The 24,221-nt window shown below is 42.8% G+C and overlaps 2 protein-coding genes across 5 annotated transcripts in view; one reads left to right on the top strand and one right to left on the bottom strand.

Annotated features, from left to right (window-relative positions):
• ate1 (arginyltransferase 1) overlaps positions 1–14,315 on the top strand; it is a 116,281-nt gene extending 101,966 nt beyond the window's left edge. For 3 of the 4 annotated variants that reach the window (XM_083775254.1, XM_083775251.1, XM_083775252.1), the window contains 2 exons: positions 3,451–5,503; positions 6,422–8,375. In XM_083775254.1, the coding sequence (XP_083631380.1) occupies positions 3,451–3,641 (191 nt within the window). In that variant the 3' untranslated portion in view covers positions 3,642–5,503; positions 6,422–8,375. Of the gene's footprint in view, positions 1–3,450; positions 5,504–6,421; positions 8,376–14,236 lie in introns of those variants that run through there. The other variant, XM_083775253.1, reaches the window with a different exon arrangement.
• Positions 14,316–17,658: 3,343 nt separating this feature from the next.
• Positions 17,659–19,773, bottom strand: LOC310865705 (semaphorin-4E-like; the record flags this gene model as incomplete). Its single annotated transcript, XM_083774917.1, has 1 exon — positions 17,659–19,773. One exon carries the CDS (start codon positions 19,771–19,773, stop codon positions 17,659–17,661), a length of 2,115 nt encoding a protein of 704 aa, XP_083631043.1.
• Between the last annotated feature and the right edge of the window lie 4,448 nt (positions 19,774–24,221).

Here is a 24,221-nt window from a genome sequence, read left to right as displayed (position 1 = left end):
CTGTAGAGGTTAATTGACTGTTTGACAGCTGTACCACTGTCCACTAGTGTTTAGGAAGTGTTCATTCCTTAATATGCCTTCACACAAGTCCCCCCTTCCCCCATCTCCATTTTGCAAAGAGAAGCAGTGTTGCAGTTGTTCAACTGTGGATCACAGTCACATTCCTGGATGGGCTCAGAGACGACACATATGCGATTAGCCTGAGTTATTGAGGAAGCATAATAAGGAATATAAATACAATTCCACTGCCAAGTTGTTAGGACACTAATACTCAAGTGGCAAAATGATGATCATATGAAAGTTACATAACATGTTTATAGCTGTTGAAGTACGTTTCCCCCCCCACACCCCCATATGACGATTTTTAACATATTGCTTTTCATCCTCATTTGAAAATCTGCACTTGTGTAATGGGAGCTTCAGATCATTATGACTCAGCATTATATCTTTAGAATGGCATGCAAGCCAAGCTTGGGGCATTGGTGAACAGTGAAATTAAGCTATTAAATAAAACATGAACACAGTGTGGATAGAAAAGTCTTCGATGAAATATGAAGATATCTCTGGAGAGAGGAGGAGGAGGAGGAAAAAGGCTTGGGGCTTTATTCCAAGAATCTCCTTCTTTGTGTGGACTCAGTGGAAATATTACTGTTCACACAGAACTGAAAAGTAGAGGCTGAAAAAGGGAAATGGCACGATTTGTGGTCCTTTTGTGGGTTTGTGCACGCAATCAGGGCTTCATTCTGTGCCTTGTTGTTCAAGGATTTCCTTTGTGCAAGTCAAAAGCCAGAAGCAGTGATGCAGTACTACTGTACATGCTTGGATTACTTTATTTTAAATTCCCTGCCCTCACATTTTAGTCTAGGTTTTATTTGAATATATGATATGAATATATTTAGTCATAAGTACTCTCCAGAGTACAGTTGGCTGCTGAGCGTGCATGCTTGGACCTATAGAGAACGAGCGTAGTGACGAGACGTAGGGGCCACTTTTCGCCATTGTGTTGTTTGCAAACGTCAAGCTGTACAGTGTAGTCCTATGCTTCATTGTTTATTGTTGTTGTTTAGTGTTTATAAGGATCCCCATTAGCTTTTGCCTTGACAAAAGCTAGTCTTCCTGGGGTCCGACACAAACATTTAACATAGGCAATACTTGCAAACACTAACTCAAAATAAAACATAGTAAAATAAAATATAAAATAAGAAAATAAAAAACATAGGAGAAATAAAAAACAAAGAAACATAGCAAAAAATCACTTTCAACACATTATACATTTGAATTGTTCTTTTCCCAGGGTTACTGCAGTATGATTTACATAAGGTGTTCTTTTAACTTGATTTTAAAGATGAATTTTGTATTTGTATTGGTTATACACTTTCGTAGTGCATTCCAACCTATTACTGCTCTATAGATAATAGAAGATTTAAGAATATTTGTTCTTGGTTTAGGTGCCACCAAAACACCCGAACTGGCTTGTCTAGTCATATGGTTATGTTCGTCTCTTCCATGTGCTACTGTACCTGTTCAAAGAAATACTGTGGTTTTTTGTCCATTAATACATTTCTGAAAAACGTAAGAATACGTGACTGTAATCTATTATCAACAGTAAGCCATGATAGATTTCTGTGCATTTCTGCAATGTGTGTCCTTTTGGAACACTGGAGAGCTAATCTGGCAGCTTTCTTTTGAGCTATTTGTAATTTATGTATGTCTGTTTTTGTAGCCGATGACCTTTTTGTAGCTTCAGGTCGAGCGAGCATCTAAACTCGGACTGTGTACACTATCTTTCATTTCTCTTCTATCTCTGTCAAGCAAGCAACCGCTTATGAGACTATACACGATCCTCTCTACTCTACTATCTTTGACGTCTTTGATCTGTGCATCTTTATAGTAGCTAGTTTGTTGTTAGCTGTTAGCTAACAACAAAGTGCTGTTAGTGCTGTGTGTCGGGAGATATCAAATGCACGCCAATATGGCTTGGGTGTCCAGCTGACGAAATAACTTAACAACCATCCCCATACACACGTAGGCTAGGCTCTCTACCTGTGCTCAAATGAGCATGACGGCACACAATCAACGTATAAATGCAATGATCAGATGGCTAACTGTACTGTACTTTTACTGTAGTCTTAACACAAGAAGAAAAAGAGAAAAAAGCCTGCAAAGACGCGGCCTAAAACAGGAGCCAGTGTGGTTGAGTGAAAACAAACGGTGCGGGATGGGCCCTAGCAACCGTGCATAGCAACCAGAGCGATTCAATGAATGACACGATATTAAACGCCTTATGACGATCCTGTAAAGGGCGCATGGCGCAAAATGTAATAATCATGACGAGTATACAATGTCCTACGTATTTAATGGGTTAACAAACAACATGGCGACCGGAACAAATCATTTTAAGGCATGCTCCGCCCATACTCCGTCCATATCTCTCTCTCTCTCTATAGAGCGCCGAAGTCCTGACGTTAGTCGCTCATTCCCTAGTTCCAAGGGGTTCCTGTACATGTAGTTAGGTAAAGTTAGCTTAAGTTGTGGCAAATCTGCAAAGAAAATCCTTACCACTAGCTTTCTTCACAGATACTATCACAGATCAACCAATATAAGGCAAAAAATTCCAAATTTCATTATACTTTAAGTAGCATGTGACATGTCAAACTAGGGGGTTTTCATGATGCTGAATCCATTTTAAGCATTAGTTTTGCACAAAAAACACTCCTTTGCCTAAAAATGCCCATAGCTGTCATCAGTGGCTATGGCCGAATTTAGCCCAAGGAGTATTTTCTTGCAACATGATCAAATTTGATCCATCATGCAAGAATAAAAACTAAAACGCAGTCTTTGTGTGTGCGACCCATTACCTTTATTTTCATTTATTTCAAGAGAAAAATAATTTAATTTGGTAGTAATTCGTGAAAACTTTTGCTTTTTGGGAATGTTTTTAGAAAATGTGTTCAAATAATAATGATTTAAAACGGTTAAAAATAAAGGGACCCAGAAAAAATGTCTCTGCGACACACAAACGGGTCCCGACCCAGTGTTTCGGAAACCAAGGCTGTATGTGATGCAACTAGCCTGGGACGGCAGTGGCTCAGTGGTAGGGTGACCGGATGGTAACCGCAAGGTTGCCACTTTGAACCCGGGCTTCCCCCAGAGTTGGTGTCGAAGTGTCCTTGAGCAAGACACTGAACCCCTAATTGCTCCCGATGTGCAGGTATGGTGCCTTGCATGGTTTCCCCTGCCATCGGTGTGTGAATGTAATGCACTAATCTCTGTAAAGCGCCTTGGATAAAGGCGCTATATAAATGCACCATTTATAATACGAAGATGTAACTGAAACATCGAAACGTTGCACCCTGATAATAAAATAAGGGCTTAAATTGTCTGAGTTGCTCCAGTGCCTTTTTTTACCTTTGAGTCTGTCTGTCTGTATGTCTGTCTGTCTCTTTGCAGGCGATGCCCGCGTGCTGACGGATGTGGGCAGGGCTCTGGTGCTCTACCGGCGGACCGTCATGCCATACACCGCGTACAGTCGCAAACGCAAGGGCTCTGGCGAGGAGGAGGAGGTGCAGCAGTACGCAGGCCTGCTGGGCCAGGTCTGTGCCGAGAGGATCCTGCAGAGGATCTTGCTCTACCGTGCCTAAAACCCCCCCACCTAAATCCCCCCCCCCCCCTTAACGTAACCACTTGAACCCTAGTGTCAGCAGTGGTTTTCAACCAGTGGTCCTTGAGGAGGTTTTCCTGGTGGTCCCCAGCTAAATGATGGGAGAGTTTGGACCCTTTATAGATCTTTTTAGAGTTATTATTGTTAAACATGTGCATTACTTGACGCATTTTGTGCGTTAAGTAATAATGTGATTATTATTATTTCTTTTCACAAAAAATTCCCAAAGACGTCCCCAGGCGTCTTGGGCACCACATTATGGAGACGTCCTGGGCGCAACGTGTTAATTTACAAGATGTCTACACAAGAATGTAGAATGATTATTTTGATCAACGTTTGCCTGTTATCCCTCCTAATGGTACCAACATCAATGCAGCATGGAATTGTGGACCAAATGTTATTCAAGTCCAAAAGGTTTTGGGTCTGAGAGGCTAAGTCTCATCAAATGTGGTGGACCGTGGCTCAAATTCCGAATAAATAATGGACCCTGGTATGAAAACCACTGCTATAGACGGCATGCACGCTGTGACATCATCATCATACCCGGACGTTATGCGGGAACGTCTGCCGAGTGGCAAAATAAAAGTCCTTTCTGGCCTTCGACAGCCCCATAGTCCATACATACATCCAAACAGAAAAGTCCTATCTTATTGCATTGAACTTTGCCACTCACTTTATGCATGCGCAATACCCTCTATTCTGGGGACGAATATTCACACCCCCCCCCCCCCCCCCCCCTCCAAAAAAAATAGCAGATCTAAGGTCACAATGCGTTGCATTGTGTGATGCTTTATGAGCTTGTAGATCTGCTATTTTTCAGAAAAGTATAGTACTGTAAGTGGAGAGCGAAAACAGGACGGGGGCCTTTAGTATAGGGCCCTGGAGGAATCCTAAACATAGGATTTAAGTGGTTGAAAATATGTTACTGCAGTCCGTTTTCCTTTTTTTGGCCTGCCTGTCTGTCTGTCTGTCTGTCTGTCTGACTGCCTGTATGTCTGTACATCCATGTCTTTCCTCTCTTTGTGCAAAGTGCTTTTTCACCGCGTCCCTCTGTATAATCTCACCATGCTTCTTCGCTGCACACAGGCTGGAACGCGGCCGTATCCACTCGGTATGTTAATGAACCCGTTTTGCCCGCTGGCCTTCCCATGATCACTTGCATCTCAGTCTCGTGTACCCTTTATAACCAGACCGAGACCCAAAAGAAAGATTAGACATTTGCCGATCTACACACTTTGTTTTCTAATTTATGGAATTTCATAGATGTTTCTTTTCTTTCTTCATGAAATTACTGTAAAAGAAAAGTCATTGCATTCAGTTTCTAAATCATGAAAATATTAGCAAACATCTAATTTCTCTTTTGGGTCACGGGCTAAAATGTTGGGGAAGCACTGCTCTAGGAAGTCCCGGACTATATGATTGATAGTTAATCATCACCGTTATTACGTAACAGTTATACAAATATAATACAACTAGAGAATGTACAAGAATTGCTATTTTGAAGAGAGTATACCTACAGTAGCCTATACGTGAACGGTAAAAGGTTTTCTGGACCAATTGCAGACCGTTATTGGACCAAATCATATCTAACAAATACAAATGTTACATTAGATTGGTATCAAATGGCGGTCCGTGGCCTAATGGTCCTTGAAATTAAAAAAAGGTTGAAAGAAAAAAGAGAAGTTCACTGTTTATAATCCAACAAGCCTCAGTAACACTGTTTAGCTGTCAGGTATGCCTTTTGATGACTTGAATAAACCTAACCAACCACATTGGGTACTGTATATATAGGGAAGCATTCATGTTGGTGTCGCTTTGATTTCACACACTCGTTTCCTTTCAGTCCTGTATGGTAGGGCTGGGTGCAATAACCGCAATACCGCCATACCGCCGGTATGTAACGCATACCGCGGTATCGGGTTCATTACTGCGGTTAAAAAAAAAAAAAAAAGGGGGGGGGGTTTATTTTTATTTTTATGAAATGATTATTTTCTTTTTTATGAAATGAAAAGTGTATCATAATAAACAGTGACGCTCAGTCAGTCTAATCATGCCATCAACACAACAACACCAGAGGGAGTTCAAAAAACCATGTGCAACCCAGATTCGGCACAAACAAGGATTGATTGATTGATTGATTAAAATATTTATTAACAGTTTGCAGAATTACACTACATTTCAAGCACAACTCAATACAAAGACTGTTAACTGTGAGTGGACACTTGTTTACAAGAGGGTCCACCTAAATTCATTTCACTCCTATGCCACAAAAATGTGGAACGCCCTACCAACTGTCATTAAGATGTAAATCCCTTGACTCCACCCACCCCTTTCCCCCCTCACTGTATACGTTTTCCCCCTTTTTACCTCCTTTATGATGATTTCCTGTTTTTGGCTTTATAGAAGTGCATAGTGTACAAAATGATATGATGAATTGAAAATGGTGGACCCTCTTGTAAACAAGTGTAATGCTTTATGGCAGGGGTATTCAATTAGATTAGGCCTCCTATGTGACACAGACCGAGTAGAAAGAAACGTGCCATTTTATCATGACTATTAGTGAGGACCTATTATATGAAGATAGGTTCAAAAGTGGTCCTTTAATGATTACCGTCATTATGGTAATCTCACAATTAATATCGCACACACCATACCTGTAACTTTTATTAGCCCTCTTATCATTCCCCCGGTAATAACCGCCAAACCGGCGGTATGGGGGCCGGCAATAACCGCGCTAATAAAAATCCCATACCGCCCCAGCCCTACTGTATGGTGACCCCGTACGTACAGTACCCCCAAACAAATATATTTCACATTGTATGATTCAAATTAGGAAACCATGTTAGATATGTGAATGTTATGTTCTTGCTTCATGGACAGTGTTGATTTTGACATCCAATTTTGTTTTTAGTTTCAGTCATAGTTTAGTCACCTGGAATGTGTTAGTGTTAGTGTAAATTTTATTTTGGCGCGCCTTGATGTCGTCGTAATGGCTGATTTTACACTTGCTGAAAATAGCTCCGTGAGCTTGTAGATCTGCCATTTTCAGCATGCAACCAAGTGTAAAATGTCTTATACTGGATCTCTTGTCCACTAGTCCCTAACATTTTTGATTGATTGATTGATATGTTTATTGACAATGTTTACATGTACAGAAACATGCACATTGTTATACATCATCAAAAGGATAAATGTAAGAAAGCCAACGGCTTATTTCCATTGCAGTCCCTTAGTTAAAAATGAAACGCAACAATGAATGTGTTTGAGTGTATGAGTGAGTGTTTTAGTCTAGTTTTTATTTGTTGACAAAATTGTCAACATATTTAGTCTTAGTCATCATAGCTTAGTTTTCATTTAGTTTCCATTTTTCGCCATAGTATTAGTCGATGAAATCAACACTGTTTATGGTAATCGAGGGCAGAAAACATACACAGAATCTCTGGCAGACGATGGGTTGGTCCTGTGTACTAAAATGTGGGATCGGTTTCAACTTGGTGACTGTATGTTCCTCATCTAATGTCTCACGTACAGCAACGAAATATTTAAAGCTGAAATCCGTACGTTTCACCACGTTCTACCGAGGATTGTGCCACCCAAGCACAACTTTTTCAATAATGTCATTAAGAAATGACAGAAGAATCTAGCAAATTACACGCTGTGAGCTTGTAGATCGGCTATTTTCACTACTTTGGGTCCCGGGCAAATTTCTGTTTTGTGTCTGGGGGTGGTTTGGGAACCACTGTCCTGCTTGACCACTCTGGGTCTACATTTATCGGTGGAAGAAGGGAGGCCATCCACTGCAGATGTACCGTACTAGTTACACAGTCTCCAAAAACACTTCCCCCAAACACACATTTGTGGGTCGCGGACAAAAAAAAAGAATCTCCCTACATTGTTTCCTACATTTTGTTTTCAATTATTTCAAAACATTTTCCAAAAAAATTCCCCCAAAAAGCTACATTTGTTCATGAATTACAATTCATGAAGAAATCAAAGGCAAAATCTAAGAAATTCCATGAATTGGAAAATAAATGTTTAAGCAGTAGTGAGCTACAAGCTCACAACGTTCATTTCTCAATAATGGCCACCTCGCTCTTCATTATCCTACATACTTAAATTGACACAAAATATATCGAAGCTATTTCATCAAAAGGATTGAATTGCTTGGCGGTAGAGAAAATAGTCAATGGTCTGTCTAGCGTCTCTAGCCTAGAGACTGAGCTACATAGCTCATAAACACACGGGTAGGAACTGCTGATCAAACTGTCAAAATACTGTTACTACTATCAGAATGCAGCATTCAGCCAAGGCATGTAATAAATTGGATTAACACGCTACCATTCGGATGGATTAAAAATGTAAATACATCCAGATTGCAGCTTTTATATGAAATGAGAACATTTATTTTGGTTGTGGAATACATATTTGTTGGTCAGTTCTTTTTTTCTTTGTTTGTTTTCTATTTTGAAACATACGTGTGAATTTTCGGTATGGACTAGAATGGGGGGGCTTATGGTTTTGGCAGCTGATCATCACATCCCGAAACATCCAAGCTCTCCCACTAAACCACAATCACAAACATCTTATTCAAGAGAATCCTGTGAAGCCAACTTTAAAACTATTTGTATGTTATATTTATAGCTTTATTTGCATTTCTTTTAATATTGACACTTATTATTGGTTTAACCTTAAATAAAGGAATATTGTTTCTTCACTTGGTTTGTTTGTCTGTCTTTGGTGTGGAAATTACGTGAGGGCGACCACACTGATTCTATGTAATAAAATCACTGCAGTTTTCATAAAAACCTGTTTCTATGTCAGTGGTTCTCAAACTATTTCATGTGCCACATAAAAAAAGAAGAGGCAGATCTACAAGATTTTCAACACCTAAACTTTAAAATAACGGTTAAAGTGGTTAAAAGCTATAAAGTTATACAGGTGCGTCCTCACATCTAAATGGGTTAAAAGCAACTCCGAGAAATCTTCGCCACGGGGGCAGCAATACATTTGTAACCTTGCACAAATGGAACGTCAATTTGCACGGATACAAGAAGTTAATACGCACACAGATTCAGTTTTTTTGTGATGTGGTCGTCAGGCTTGTTTGAGTTGGGTCCGGCGACAGGTGTCGGATATTATATAAGCTGGCAGAACATGAATGCAAATGGCCTCTGGGCCCTCCAGTGGAGTGTCAACAGCAGCCAGTAACTCTCAGCCAGGGCTGAGGCTGGGTCTGAGCCCAAGGCAGACCCACGTCAGCAAGGCCAACACCCAGGACTCTGGACGAGGAGGGCCTGGGCCTGTCTGAAAACCTCATGGACATGAACGTCCCACATACATACATAGAGGGCATGATGTGCAGAGTTATTCCTGCCAGCTCGCAATTGGACACACACACACATTCAAACTCTGACCGTATAGACTGGGCCGTATCTGACCAGTGGCGCAGAACTCTTCTAGTTCACAGTGCATCAGGACCCATTTGTGGGTCGCGGACACTCTGTTCCTAAATTTTGTTTTTAATTATTATTTCAAAGGATTTTCAAAAAACACTCCCAAAAAAAGGTTTCATGAATTAAACCAAAATCCAATGATTTTTTAAAGTAACTTCATGACGAAATAAACGGAAAATCTAAGAAATGTCATAAATTAGAAGAAAATATGTAGTGAAAAGACCAAATTTGGAACACGTTGTGAGCTTGTAGATCTGCTATTTTCACTAGTTTGGGTCCCGGGGAGAATGTCTAATTTCTGTTTTGGGTCACGTGGCTGAAAAGTTTGGGAACCACTGCTCTGCGTTGGCTGGGTGGGCTTCCTGCCTCATCTAGGACCCCTGCCAGCTTGCTGTTGGACTCACACACACATACACATGAGTCAAACTCCGACCGTATAGACTGGGCCGTATCAGACTAGTTGTTGTAGTCTGACTTTCCACAGCCTGTTTCTGCCAGACTGTCTGTCTGTCTGTCCTGTCTGTGTGTCTGTCTGTCTGTTTGTCTGCAACCGGTGCTCAGAAAGAAATAAATAAAAAAAAACGGGCAAGAACGTTGCCATTGCCTCCAGTTTTAAACCCAACCTGCGTTTATGAGCTGCCTGTGTCCTTGAGAATTAAGGGCAGATTGACAGGCTAATTCTGCAGGAAAGGAACACTGACGCTGGCTAGAGGCCATGTTGGATTCACTGTTTTCTCTCCCACATTAGGCACGCTTCCCCTGGGCCTGGTGCGTACACACACACACACATTCCTGGCCCTGTCATGAGCAGTTAGTCTTGGTGGACACCACACGCAGGGACTAATGCCAGTACCGTGGTGGACCTCTTTCTGTCAAAACAATTGGCCCCATCCAGCCGGCTATTTTCTGTAAAGTCCCTCGTACTGTATGGGACAGCGCCGTTCGATCCCTGCCCCACAAATCACTGCTCATACTTCTTATTATATTAACCACCAGAGGTCTGTGCTGACCATGAACCACTGCTGACACCACGTTCAGCCAAGGGTCAGCGTTCAGCAGGGGCGTGCACAGATAGACACTTAGTGGTGCTCCAGCACCTGCCCTTTTGCCCTTTGGACAGCAATGTGCCCTTTTGAAAGTTTGTTTGTTCATTTAATTAATTATCGTTTTGTACAGTGTACAGTCAGCATATGTGGCCCATGGTGGCATTGATCAATTCTGGATTAAAAGCTTCTAATATATTATTATGCCCCAAAACCTATAAATCCCATGCACACACTACTAACTTAATCAGCCGGTGGTTCCACATGCCGCACAAGGTGCTCTTTTTTCACTTGAGCACCTGCCCCTCCAAATGTCTGTGCACACCACAGGCGTTCAGGTACTGAGAGATTTCGTGACAAAAAATGTTCGACTACCTTTTTTCACTGACGAAAACTAAATAGAAACGAATTGAAAACTAAGCTAGAATTGACCAAAATATATTTTAGTCGACTAAATCAACTGTAGATTTAGTCGACTTTAATAAATCTTATATTTAGTCGACAAAAACTAGACTAACATTCCAGGTGACTAAAATGTGACTAAAACTAAATGAAAACTATTCAAGAGACTATGACTAATTTTCTGTCGATGTTTTTCATAGAGCTGTTAGTTTTAGCATAGTTTCGATGACAGATGTGTGTGTGGGGGGGGGGGGGGGGTGCCACAGAGGACACCGACAATGAGGGCCAGAGAAGTTGCACAATCACTACAGCTGTATTTTTGGAAAGGCAAGTTCAATTCACTCTGCTTTGGACAGCTTTTACCCGACTCTGCCTGAACATTGATGAACGGTTTTTGGGATCCAGCTATACTTCATGTCAGAATGTATTTTTTCTGCCCTTTTAAAGAACCAAGGGGAAAATGGAATGAGGAGTTTATGTTTCCCATTCTCAATTATGATGTGAGAGCAAAATGGCTGAGGCATTGATGTTTGACTGTGCTTACTAGGGAATCCTTCTTTTCTGAACTCCAAACCAGAAGAGCTGAAGAAATAAATAGTTACGTGACTCATCTGTCCTTATCCTTAAGTATGGCCTATTTTCCTGGTGAATAAAGGGCAAAATCTTTGGGAAAGCCGTGGTAATGTAAGTTTTTTGTACAACTTTAGCCCCATATAATTCATTGTATGATCTACAAGCTCACAATGCTTCACGTTGTGATGGCAATGCGAGCTTGTAGATTGGCTATTTTATTTTAATTGCCAGTGTTAATGTGGTTAAATAAAGCAATCTTCCAGTTTATGAATGTTCTCTCTCTCTCTCTCTCTCTCTCTCTCTCTCTCTCTCTCTCTCTCTCTCTCTCTCTCTCTCTCTCTCTCTCTCTCTCTCTCTCTCTCTCTCTCTCTCACAACAAAAGTACAAAAATAAGGTGCAGAACACAAATACAAGTAAGTCCCAAAACACAGACAAAGAGGAGCAGAGGAGCGAACCGTGACACTCTCTCTCTCTCTCTCGATACATGGTATCTGCCTCTTTCTGTTCTAAATGGAGCACATCTTTCTATGGTAAATATTCAAGCTTTCTTTAAACCCAGGGACATAACCTAAACATTGCTTGAACTGTGTGTGTGTGTGTGTGTGTGTGTGTGTGTGTGTGTGTGTGTGTGTGAGAGAGAGAGAGTGAGTGAGAGAGAGACACAGAAAGAGAGCACAGAAATGTTTGTGACAGTGTGTGCCTGCACCATGTTTACACTCACTGCATTCGTGCGTGGACTTGGTTGGTTTGACTGTTTGGATTGGCACCCTGTAAGGACAGTGTGAATTTACAAGTTTGTTTTTGATTCTCTCTCTTGATTCTCTTCTTTCTCTCTCGCTCTGTCCATTTCCACTGTGTGTGTGTGTGTGTGTGTTATATTGCTCCATTGTAACATGTATCGGGTGGTGCATTGTGTGTGTGTACTGGCACCAATGCCAGGGCCCCCAGGACCAGCGGAAGCTCCCAGGCCAGAGGAAGTGTGGGGCTCCTTTGTGAGCAAAGGCCCCCCCCGGATTAAGCGTATCGCGCCCCAAATGTGGGCCCTTTCTCCTGGGGATTATCAGAGGGACAGGGGGGGTGCGCCGTCGTACTGGGGCCCTGTCATACAGATTCAGCACACCGTCACCGGACCGCTCCCTTGGCATGGCAGGACGAGGGGGGGAGGGGTACTTTGTTCCGCCAGGAGACAATTGCTAAAGTGATTAGCCCTGAGTTATTACGGAAGCATAGAGAATGTGTTTTGACATGCATGGGGGTTTCTGGCTGGCCCAACGTGGCTGTTGCACGCAGTGGAATGCGATCGTGATCATCAGGTGGGTATATGCATATGTACATTATTTTTCAAGCCCTGGGCAGAAGGGTTCGGGGCTAACTGCTATAGTGCAGTGGTTTATAGGGCAGAAGGGTTCGGGGCTAACTGCTATAGTGCAGTGGTTTGGGCAGAAGGGTTCGGGGCTAACTGCTATAGTGCAGTGGTTTGGGCAGAAGGGTTCGGGGCTAACTGCTATAGTGCAGTGGTTTTCAAAGCTTTTCACGTCAAGGTCCATTATTTATTCTGCATTTGAGCCACGTACCACCATTTGATGACATTTAGACTCTCGGACCCAAAACGTAGAATATTTTGTTGTCGACGGATAGGATTTTGTTGACAATTCCATGCTGTATTGATGTTGGTATCATTGAGATAACAGCCGTTGATCAAAATAACAATTAATTTACATTCTCTAATTGTGTAGACTTTTAAGTAATAGCCTACAGGTGTTTAACAAAAATTTAACTCTGACGGGTCCATTTGGTTTCATTTTTTGCTCTCAAGAGTTAAAGATCTAATAAGGCTCAATTTGGTTACCAACTCTCCATTTATCTGGGGACCACCTGGAGACCCACTCAAGGCCCACTGGTGGTCCCCAGACCACCGGATACTTGGATGTTTTAAGGGGAAAGTGTTCAGGGGAAAAATAAGATTCAATTGAGAAAACACATTTTCTGTTCCTCTGCTTTCCTGACCTTTTCAGTAGTCTCACTGATGTCACTTTAACGACTTAAACCATATATACGGGGTTCCCCAGGTCTCTATACTAGCCCCCCCTCCTTTTCCCCCCTCGTACACAATGGGCTGTATTTTGCGTGTCTTAAGTACCAGGTCTTATTCCCTAATTTGAGTAAACTAAAGACCTGGAGGCGTGATCAATGCCATTTGGCTGTTCTGAGTGGCCAAAGAGCATTGATCACGCCTCCAGGTCTGTAGTTTACTCAAGTTAGGGAATAAGACCTGGTACTTAAGACACGCAAAATACAGCCCCAAGTGTCTTCGCAGAAAAACAGCACAATGTACAAGCTCGCAATGCGTCGTCGACGCATGGGGAACTTGCAGATCAACTATTTATTTGTGGGGCCAAAATGTTCACATCCAGAATATTAGGGAGGCTTGGGTCCATGTGGATAAATGGATCCTACTACTACCACCACTAAGCTCTTTGAACACGAGGGGCGACCGATGGAAAAAACAACCCGAGGGCCACCGCCGCTGCCGCGTCTTTTAATGGAGAGATCCGCCTGGCTTTGGGTGGGAGTGCCACTCCGTTGTCATGGCGATGCAGACAATGACGGCTTGGCAGTAAATGGTGTCCTCACTTGCCACCCCCATCCCCACACACACACACACACACACCCTCCCCCTGCGTGTCGGAGTCTCTTTCTTGCACCTCCCCTCATCCAGCTCTTTTCTCTCTCCCCACCTCCTCCTACTATATAGGCCTTTACTGCATTATCTGTTTACCCTTCCCCCCCCCCCTCCCTCCCGCTCTCCTTTCACTTTCTTTTATCTGTCCCTCTGTCCTTTAGTACGGAGACTACCCCCCCTCCCTCCCTCTCTCTCTCCCTCTCCCTTTCTCTCTCTTAGTGGGTTAGCTGTACATGGTCCCCCAATGGGGTGTATTATTGGGGCTCATGACCCGCCTCTCAAATATGTGTGCTGTCTCCTCAAACCCCCCTCTGTCTCTCTCTCTCTCTCTCCCTCTCTCTCTCCCTCTCTCTCTCTCTCTCTCTCTCTCTCTCTCTCTCTCTCTCTCTCTCTCTCTCTCTCTCTCTCTCTCTCTCTACAGTACCACCTTCTGCTTTCCAGCACCGACCTCACTTAAAGGACCACTTCACCACTTTTCAACCTACCTTCATATAATTGGTCCTCACCAATGTTCATGATAAAATACCACAATTATAAAATGTTCTACTCATTCTTTGTCTCATGGGAGGAGGACTGTGGGCAGTTCAGAAGCCCGTCCACCAGTGACCTCATCGACGGGGAATCCAAGCTATAGAATCTGCAGGCTAAAGTTAACATAAGTATAACCTATAACTATATGCATTGGAAATTACTTGAAATCCTGAAAAGTTACTTTTCAGGATTCTAATAAAAAAAATAGCAGACCATTTTATAGCAATTTTTTTCCCGACAGACCCAGGTGGAGGTGCAGCCGTGGCGGTTCCACCCTTCCTGTCTCTCTCTCACTCCCCTGGACAGCGTATAGGCTGCATATTCACCCGGCTCTAAATCTTGGCTGAATGCTGCTGCTGTTGAGGTTGCCTGGCAGCCGCCCTACGGTGAGCCTGCTGAGTCTGAGGGGGAGCTGGCCCTCGGTTGGAGAGCAGGGAAAAAATAAAATAATGTCTGTATAATTAAGATTATAAAATCATTTTTTTTATTTATGGCTCACAACCTTGGCTCCACAACAACAACTCCAGCGGGGCAAGTTATAACTTACGAGCCAAAACCCAGAAAAAGCTTGAGATACTTTTTTCTTCTTCTACAGCACGCCGTTAATGGTGTTGTTCTTTGTGTTGGATTTGGTGCCGGACAGTTCGTCTTTTTTTGAGAGGTGCAAGCCCCCCCCTACATCCAATTTTTAGTTGCCGTCCACAAACTTCGCCTTAAACAAACCTAACGACTTATTAAATTCCCATTGAAAGTGAATGGATAATTTATTAATTTTACCTCATAGTGTCTGAGCAAATAGGCATAGTGTCTATTTTACGTCATGATGATGTACGACGATAATAGCGCCCCTCCCTCACTTAAGTTCACACAGGTCTGATTTTAATTTATATGTTCAAATCAGGGGGGCAGTCAGACAGATATTTTGTTAAGCCACTAAGGAAATTGGGATTTCCTGAAAGTTCATATAATGGCCTGTTGTGGCGCTGTCATTGGGCCCAAAAAAACCCATAGCCCCATAGAAGTCCATGTATTTGGGCCCAACTTCACCTAGACTGTATTACCTTAATAAACATGGTCATGAATACTTTCTGCTTCCAGTCACTAGTTTAAAGTCTCATTTATAATGTCATAATATTATTTTTGGAAAATTATGGTCCCATTTATTAAAAAGATGACCATAAAGTCGCATATGTTCTGAGGGTCGTGGCTACCGTTACAGTCTATGATCAGGATTCCCCAACCACTCGAGTCAAAATAAAAACCAACTAAGAAGAAGGGGGGAAGTCCCGCCTCGTTGTCTGGGCCAGCCAATGAGCCAGCTGGGCCCAAACAATTCAAGGACTGACAGGCTTCATTTTACGTTCATGTTAGACCCGGGGAACGCTTTGTCCATTCCCAAAACCTTTTAGTAATTACTTCCAAACAAATTCTCAAAAATCACACTTGTGTGAAGTGAGGGGCGCTCTTATCATCATCATCACATTCCGTGCTACGGACACACAGACACACAAAGTGGTAGAACATTGAATACCACTGAAGGTTATTTATATAGATATTGATATACCAGAGGTAAATTAACTAAGAACTACTTAGTGTATATTGATATACCAGAGGTAAATGAACTAAGAACTACTTAGTGTATATTGATATACCAGAGGTAAATGAACTAAGAACTACTTAGTGTATATTGATATACCAGAGGTAAATGAACTAAGAACTACTTAGTGTATATTGATATACCAGAGGTAAATGAACTAAGAACTACTTAGTGTATATTGATATACCAGAGGTAAATTAACTAAGAACTACTTAGTGTTTATTGATATACCAGAGGTAAATGAACTAAGAACTACTTAGTGTATATTGATATACCAGAGGTAAATGAACGAAGAACTACTTAGTGTATGTTGATATACCAGAGGTAAATTAACTAAGAACTACTTAGTGTATATTGATATACCAGAGGTAAATGAACTAAGAACTACTTAGTGTATATTGATATACCAGAGGTAAATGAACTAAGAACTACTTAGTGTATATTGATATACCAGAGGTAAATTAACTAAGAACTACTTAGTGTATATTGATATACCAGAGGTAAATGAACTAAGAACTACTTAGTGTATATTGATATACCAGAGGTAAATGAACTAAGAACAATTTAGTGTATATTGATATACCAGAGGTAAATGAACTAAGAACTACTTAGTGTATGTTGATATACCAGAGGTAAATTAACTAAGAACATGATTTGAGAATGAAGGAAAATAATAGATATCCAAAGAGACCTTGTGACAGAATCATTCAAAGCAACAGTTTTCTTTAAATAAAACAAATGGAAATAAGTCAAGGATTGCTTTAAAACTATAATGTGAAAGTTGTGACAATATAGTTGTTAAATTAGAAGATAAAAACTACTATTGTTTGAGTTGTCTTTGAATAGTAAATACGGATTAAAGATAGAAATAAAAATGCAAGACATAATTAATGAAGATCATGAACAAAGGATATTTTGTTTCCATGACATTGTTGAGAAGATGGTAGGTACTGTAGGTCATTCTGTAAATTATTTAATAGAATTGAAAACTGATAGTGAAAATAAATTGAATGTCATCTTCACTAGATTAAAGTCAGATTATATCTTTTTTTTATTGTAATAGAAAAGTATAATGATTAGATTACTTTGAATATTTCAGTTTTAGAACGATTGAACACAAACCAGTGCCAGCTGATTGATAGTTTCAGATCATGTATTGTATACGGAAGCGTGTGTTCCCCAGGTTCTATGTTCCCCACCATGCAAAAAAGGTTCTTTGTTCCCCACTTAGAATAAACAGAAACCTAACCTAGTAACTTTAGTAATTCTAGTAAGACTAAAAGTATTTGAGCAACTTAGTCTTTATACTTTTAGTAGCAAATTCTGATTTAAGCTCAGTCTTTGAACAATCCATTGAACTTTAGGCCTGCCTAGGCTACTTAAAGTTGCCTAGGCAGGCACTCTGATGACTCCGATCATCAGAGTGATGTCACAGTGATGTCACGGTCTCTCATGCCCAAATATAGAGTTCAATGTCAGTCTCGCCCCCAAATATGGACATCCATGACATCAGATTCCATTCTGTAACCATATCAACCTGATATAAATGTTGTGCTTAATTAATAAATAAATAAAAAATAAGAAGAAGAAGGATTTTCTTTTCACCATTTATACTGCTGTGTATATACTGTATACATACAGTATATTCTTTAAATAAATTAAATCAATTAGTTCGCTTATAACTGTTGCACCACTACAGTGTGGTCATGTCCCTGTCATGACATGTGCACAACTTCATACACATTGCTCTTGTCGTCTTGACTCTCGGGTTCTCTGCGCTCCTGCTGGGTTTTATTGGTTCCCCTGAAACGGGTCCACGTTAAAACAATAGCAAGGGACAGAGAGAGCAGAGAGAGCAGGGCCACGGCCACCGTAAGACCCACTGCCGTTTCTGTCGTTGTTGTTGTAGTTGTTGGTGTTGGTGTTGTTGGTGTTGTTAATCGATACACCGCCATGGTTCTGTTGTATGCTCTCTTGTTGACCTGCTCTGAGGAGTCACAGGTGTACAAGCCAGTGTCTGATTCCGAGACGTCTCGAACGAGGAGGAATCCGTCGTGGATGTAGTATTTGCTGCTGTCGGAGTGAAGTATTTGGTCCGACAGACGCCAGTGGACCTGCGCCAGGTTGGAGTCCGGCTGGCAAGGCAGCAGAATGCTGTTCCCTGGAACCAGGGCGACATCTTCAACTGGTGGCTCTTCCGGCTCTGGACGAGGACATTGCGAAATGTCTCCCTTTAGACTCTGAATGGCAGTGTCGGAGGAAGACGCCATGAGGCTGGAGACTAGGCTGCATTGGTCAGAGGAGGGTTCCCAGGCACAGTAGGGGTCTCTGGCCAGGATACAGTCCACACAGGACTCGTAGCGGCTGCAGTCACTGACTGGCATCTGCACAGCACCAAACTCTGACCCTGCGTACAGCTGGCCCTTGCTGGAAGAGAGACGCAGAGTCCTGATGGGATTGGGGTCCTTATACAGCTGAATCTCTTCGATAATGAACATCTCCCCAGCGTAGTTCACAGCCTTCTGAATGTAGCCGTTGTCTGTGCCGATGAACATAACAGGGTATCTCTCACCATCTAGTGCCAATACACTATCCACTACAATCCGAGTCAACAGAGGCCCCTTTTTCACCACCATCGGGCCCCCATTGAGTGGCTGAACAGTCTCGGCCATGAGGGGCCGATCTCTGATGAACTCCAGGGTTTTGTCTGGTAGTTCAAAAGAGGTCTCAATCCCCTTTTTTCGAGCAACATCATTGATGCAAGCTCCCGGTCTGGGATCAGGCAACTTACCTGTGTACGTCACCCACTTGATCTCACCATTCAAGGTTTCGGGCGATTTAAACCTCCCCTCACTGAACACGTTTCCAACGGCAGACACACTGTATGCACAAACTGCAGACATGTCTGACGAGCTCGACTGAGGTGTAAAGACGGCATAGAAGATGCTCTCGGTCCAGTTTGAGTGCTTCAGCAGGAACACATCCTGGACAATGGAAGGCAGGAGGCTGTGCTCAAGGATGGGGCAGTCCAGATGTGCCTTCTGGAACGAAGTCCATTTCTTCTGCAACGTCCGTGCACCTCCTATATCCCCCTTGCAGACACGAGCCACTCGCGACACCGTGAGTTTGCTGGAGAAGTCATATTCCTCTGCCTTCTCTGTGAAGAACATGTAGACCTTATCATCGTCACCATCGGCACTGCCAACGCTTTCGGGCACAAAGTCCATGTGGATGAAGGCGGGGTCACTGAGCCAGGAGCTTCTCCGGTCAGTTTGAATAGCCGAGGCTGAGCTGCGGAACCTTGTCAAACTGTGCTCATAGGCCATGAAGTTGACTGCTGTTGCAGAATACAGATCAGTTCCAACCATGAGGGAAGAGTGTCTATGGAAAGGATTAAAGGGACACTTCCCCCTCCCGTCCTCAAGCTTTCCCTCCAGACTCAACTGTCCATCAGAATACATCATGTAGTCGCAGGTGGGTTTAAAAGCATTTGTTCCACAAACATACATCCTGGGATCATTCACCTTGCCATCTTCCAGTGTGTGCAACGTCCGAATGTAGTTACGGCAATCCACCTCAGCGTCTTTTCCCTTGGATGAACACTCCCTCTGTTCTGCTTCGGTAACCCTCCAATGAACTGCAGCTTTCTTATCGGCGATGTTGTCGATATTCAGGGCATAGATTGCATCTCTGGAACCAAGAAGCAGCAGACCCAAATCCTCTCTCATGAGCATGGTGGTGTAGTTCCAGATCCCCTCGTCTCTGAACGTCTTCAGCTCGTTCTGGTAGGTGACAGTCTTTCGTGGAATGCCGAAGTGAGTGTTGGACATGGGGAGAAGACATCCCCAGAGAATGAAGAAAACAAACAGAGGAGACATGGTCTATATATAATTCAGGTGTGGGAAACAATTAAGCACTGATGCTGTCAGGAACGTTATAGGTCATGGTATATAAAGTTTGTCTTGCAATTGTCTGCTCTGATGGAGTCTCCTGGACTGTATGTATTCATAGTGTAAATGGCACTCTTGGGCTGCTGCTTTTATTTGACACTCTGTGATGTCACAGTAATGTCACAGTGATGTCACGGTCTCTCATGCCCAAATATAGAGTTCAATGTCAGTCTCGCCCCCAAATATGGACATCCATGACATCAGATTCCAGTCTGACGTCATGGTAACCATAGCAACCTGATATAAACAAACATGTAGTCGTGTCGGTGTGCCCCTGTTATGCCCATATATGGAGATCTCTATTGTCTAGAGTCCAGTATTTGTCTGTCTTTCTGCCAGTTCCCCTTGTATGCTCATATAAAGAGTTCCCTGATGTATTTTCTCATCACTGAGTACCACATCTAGAGTTGGGGTGCCCCTCACACCCATGTCGCACTGCTGATATATGCCCATATATGGAGATAGCTGTTTCTGTCAGTCCATGTCACTTTTATGCCCATATGGAGATCCCTGCTGGCATATGCCCATATATGGGTATGCCTCCTTTTGTGCCCATATGGAGCTGACTGTTTGTTTGCGCCTGATGCCATGACGACACATTGAGGTTAGACATCAACACAGTTTTATTCACCCTCTCCCTATTTTTTATCTTTTGAGTGCTCGGATCGCCGCCTTGTCTTTAGTATCAACACTCCATATTTGGGTGTAGCAGCTTTGGGAACTCCTTATATGGTTATGGCTGAGTCATGGTGACACGTGTGTGTCAGAGACGTCCGGTCCGTCCTCCCTTAAGTCAATTTTAATAGAGGACGTCAGTGTGCTGAGGGGACTTCATATGGTCATGCCCATATGTGGACATATTGGTCGGATTGGTGGCTCTGTATACAACCACTTATCCGACTGACTCGATGCCGGGCACTGCATTGTGAGCTTGTTACTTGTGTTACTTTTGTGTGACACACGATGAAGTCATATACAGATTACTAGGTTAGCACATCCGCGTAGTGTGGATGTGCTATATGTTGCTATATGAGGGCAGTGTAGCTGCAGAGGGGGGGGGGGGGAGAGGGCTAGAGAGGTAGAGAGGTAGGGAGGGAGGGAGAAAAGGGGGAGAAAGAGAAGGGGGGAGGAGAGAGAAAGAGAGAGAGGAGGGGAGGAGGGAGAGAGAAAAGGTGGAGAAAGAGAAGAAAGAGAGAGGAGGGGAGGAGAGAGAGAGAAAAGGGGGAGAAAGACAAGGGGGAAGGAGAGAGAAAGAGAGAGAGGAGGGGAGAGGGAGAGATGTGAGTTGTGAGGGCCCTCAGAGGTGGATGTGCAAGGTTTCTAGATGTGAGGGCCGTGTAGCGGCCTGAACCTCGAACTCCCCCAAAATTCAGCACACTGTATTTCCATGCATTACGCACTAATAGGAGTCCCGTGCACACATAAATGACCTTCATTGTAAAAGCAACAAGCGTACAACTGTTCTCTACCATTAAATTCCCCTTGTCTGCGTAAGACCAACCTCACCATCATTCCCTCCATTCCCCCCCCTTAATTCACACCTCATTTCATGTCATAAATCCACTTGGCCCTCATATCTAACTAGTAAAGCATACAATCTTTCCCACTAATAGGCCATAATAACTTAATAAGCTATTTTTCCACCACTATTGTTCTTATTTTTCAATTTTAACTGTATACTTCTACAGTTAGTATGCTCTCTTTTGTTCAGCTGTCTAAAAGCTTCTCAGTACTGGAGATGATGTGCAGAATGTGTGCGTTTATGCACACTTCATGGTGCATGCAGTAATGTGCATTATAAAAGTTAATTGAGAGGAGTCGCTAGCAAACTTTCACATTCAAATCTGGCGTATTCATTTAAACTTTGACAGTGTACAAAAGGGTCCATTTTGTACACTCTAAATTAAAGGGGGTGCAAGTCAGTGGGTTTTCAACCAGTGGTCCTTGTGGGAGTTCCAGGTGGTCCCCAGCTAAATGAAGGAGAGTTGGTAACCAAATGGATCCTTATTAGATCTTTAACTCTTGAGAGTGTAAAATGAAACCAAACGGACCCTTATGGGTCTGTTTGGGTTCATTTTACGCTCTCAAGACAAGTTATTGTTAAACATTTGCATTTACTTAATTTACAGTCCGAAGTCTGCACAATTAGAGAATGTTGAAGAATTGTTATTTTGATAAGCGTTTGCCTGTTATTATCTCTATATGGTACCAACAACAATACAGCATGGAATTGTGGACAAAACCTTTTCCAACGACAACAAAATATTCAAAGGCTTGAGTTTGAGAGGCTACATCTCATCGAATGGTGGTCTGTGCCTGTGGCTCAAATGCTGAATAAATAATGGGCCTTGATATGAAAAGGGTTGAAAGCCACTGGTGTAAGTGATTGGTGCATCCCTATTTTAACACTTAATTTGAAAACAACAAACAAAAAAAAGACAGGTACAGCCGCCTTTAACACTCATACTTTACATTGTGTGTATTTCACATCATGCAGCTATATGTTATATAGACCGACACCTCCTCTTCCTCAACCATCTCTCCCACTTAGAGCGCCTTAACAGACATTGGCAGCCATTCCCGATTAGACACGCATTTGAGAAATGTCAAAAATGTCTCATGCAACATGTCTAAGCTCAACTGGTCCACCAAGACGTTTTTACATGAGCGATAAAGGGCCAGGCATCGGCAGCTGAGGAGGGTTCAGAGAGTGGAGGCGGGAGGCAGTGCATGCCACGGGCTGGGCTAGCTACTAACCTCGCGTCACCAGGCTTGACTGGTCTGTGTTACTAAATGGACGCGTGATCCGGTCGGGAGTGGATGATGATCGTGACTCGTTCTCTCATAGCCTGAGCTTTTATTTTGGAATGTATTCTTTTTCCGGCCTGATGACTACAAAACAATGACTACAACATCTCTATAGTTTTAGTACTGGCGTAGGCAGGGAGTTCCAGAGGTTTGCCCCCTTTACTGAGAAGGCAGACTGTCCGAGTGATGTGTTACACCAGAGGTTCTCAACTGCAGGGGACCCCCGGAAATGCTTTGGCCATGTCTCGCGACCCCCGCCCCGCCCCCCTCTCCCCACCAATACAAACTAAATAACCTTAATAATAGAGAAAAAATATCATAAATGAATACTGAAAACCAGATATAATCATTAATGAAAGTTTATGCATGCACTTTATGCATGCATGCATTATGTGTACTATGTCAACTTTTTTTTTTAAATAATAATTTGGGGATCCCCCAAAATAATTTGGCGACCCCCCCCCGAGGGGACGCGACCCACGGGTTGAGAACCCCTGTGTTACACCTGGGTACGTTTTCCACCACTGCAGACCATATGGGTTTGAATCCAACTCCCGTCCTGTCTCGCAAGCCTCTGCCCGTGGTTTCCTGTCTTTCTACGTCTATGCGCTGACCTGTCCATCTGTATATCTGATATCCGATCCCCCCCCCCCCCCCCCCCCCCCAGGACAAGCCACCTGCGACTCAGCTGACCGCTATATGGGTACGGCGTGACCATTTGCAGAAATGCTTAGCAAGTCAAATCCTTTAAACTCCTGACAAGCAGTTGGGTGTAGAGAGGCCTCAGAAGGGCCTGGCTGGTTCTGCAAGCAGCAACAGGCCAGGGCGCGGCCACTGGTGGAGCTGCCATGTTTCACTTCACATGACTGTACAGTACCACAGCCAACAAACCCCCGAACACATCATATCTATATTGCTGTAAAAGTGAACAAATATAAGAAATATTGATTTGTGTGTTGTAACAACGTTCCTGTGGCCCGATTGCCTACTGACTTGGACACATACAGTATTTGTACAGAACTGCAGCATAACATTTCTGCAAGATTACTTATTTTTTAAGTGGAAAGTACCTCAGTTGTACTTCCTCTCCTTAAAAAACAGGTGTTCTTTCCTAGGTCTATTCCAGGAAAACACAGTTTCCTTTTTCTATTTATTTAGCCATCTCTGTAAACGTATTGGCCAATTTCATCTTAGACTCAGAGTCTCAGACTATGCCATGCAAGTCAGTGTACAGATAGATAGTGACTCATTGTTATCGCTAAGAGTCGCATAGTGTACTGTAGACGCCTGACCTGACGGTACAAATATTGTTCTGTTTCATCCAGTGCTGCAATCAAATGATTTGATTATGTTAAATTATCATTTGTCTGGTAATTATTTTTCACATGGTTATTATTTAGATCTAGGACAGGGGTTGGCAACTTTGACGATGGAGAGGGCCACTATAGTTCCACACTCACTCCAGAGGGACACATTCCATATTACTGTCGTAGCAAAAATATCCGATCTACAAGCTCAAA

The sequence above is a fragment of the Protomyctophum parallelum genome, assembly GCF_964188405.1.
Source record: "Protomyctophum parallelum genome assembly, chromosome: 10".
NCBI classification, from domain to species: Eukaryota; Metazoa; Chordata; class Actinopteri; order Myctophiformes; family Myctophidae; genus Protomyctophum; species Protomyctophum parallelum.
This window is presented reverse-complemented; position numbering and strand designations above follow the sequence as displayed.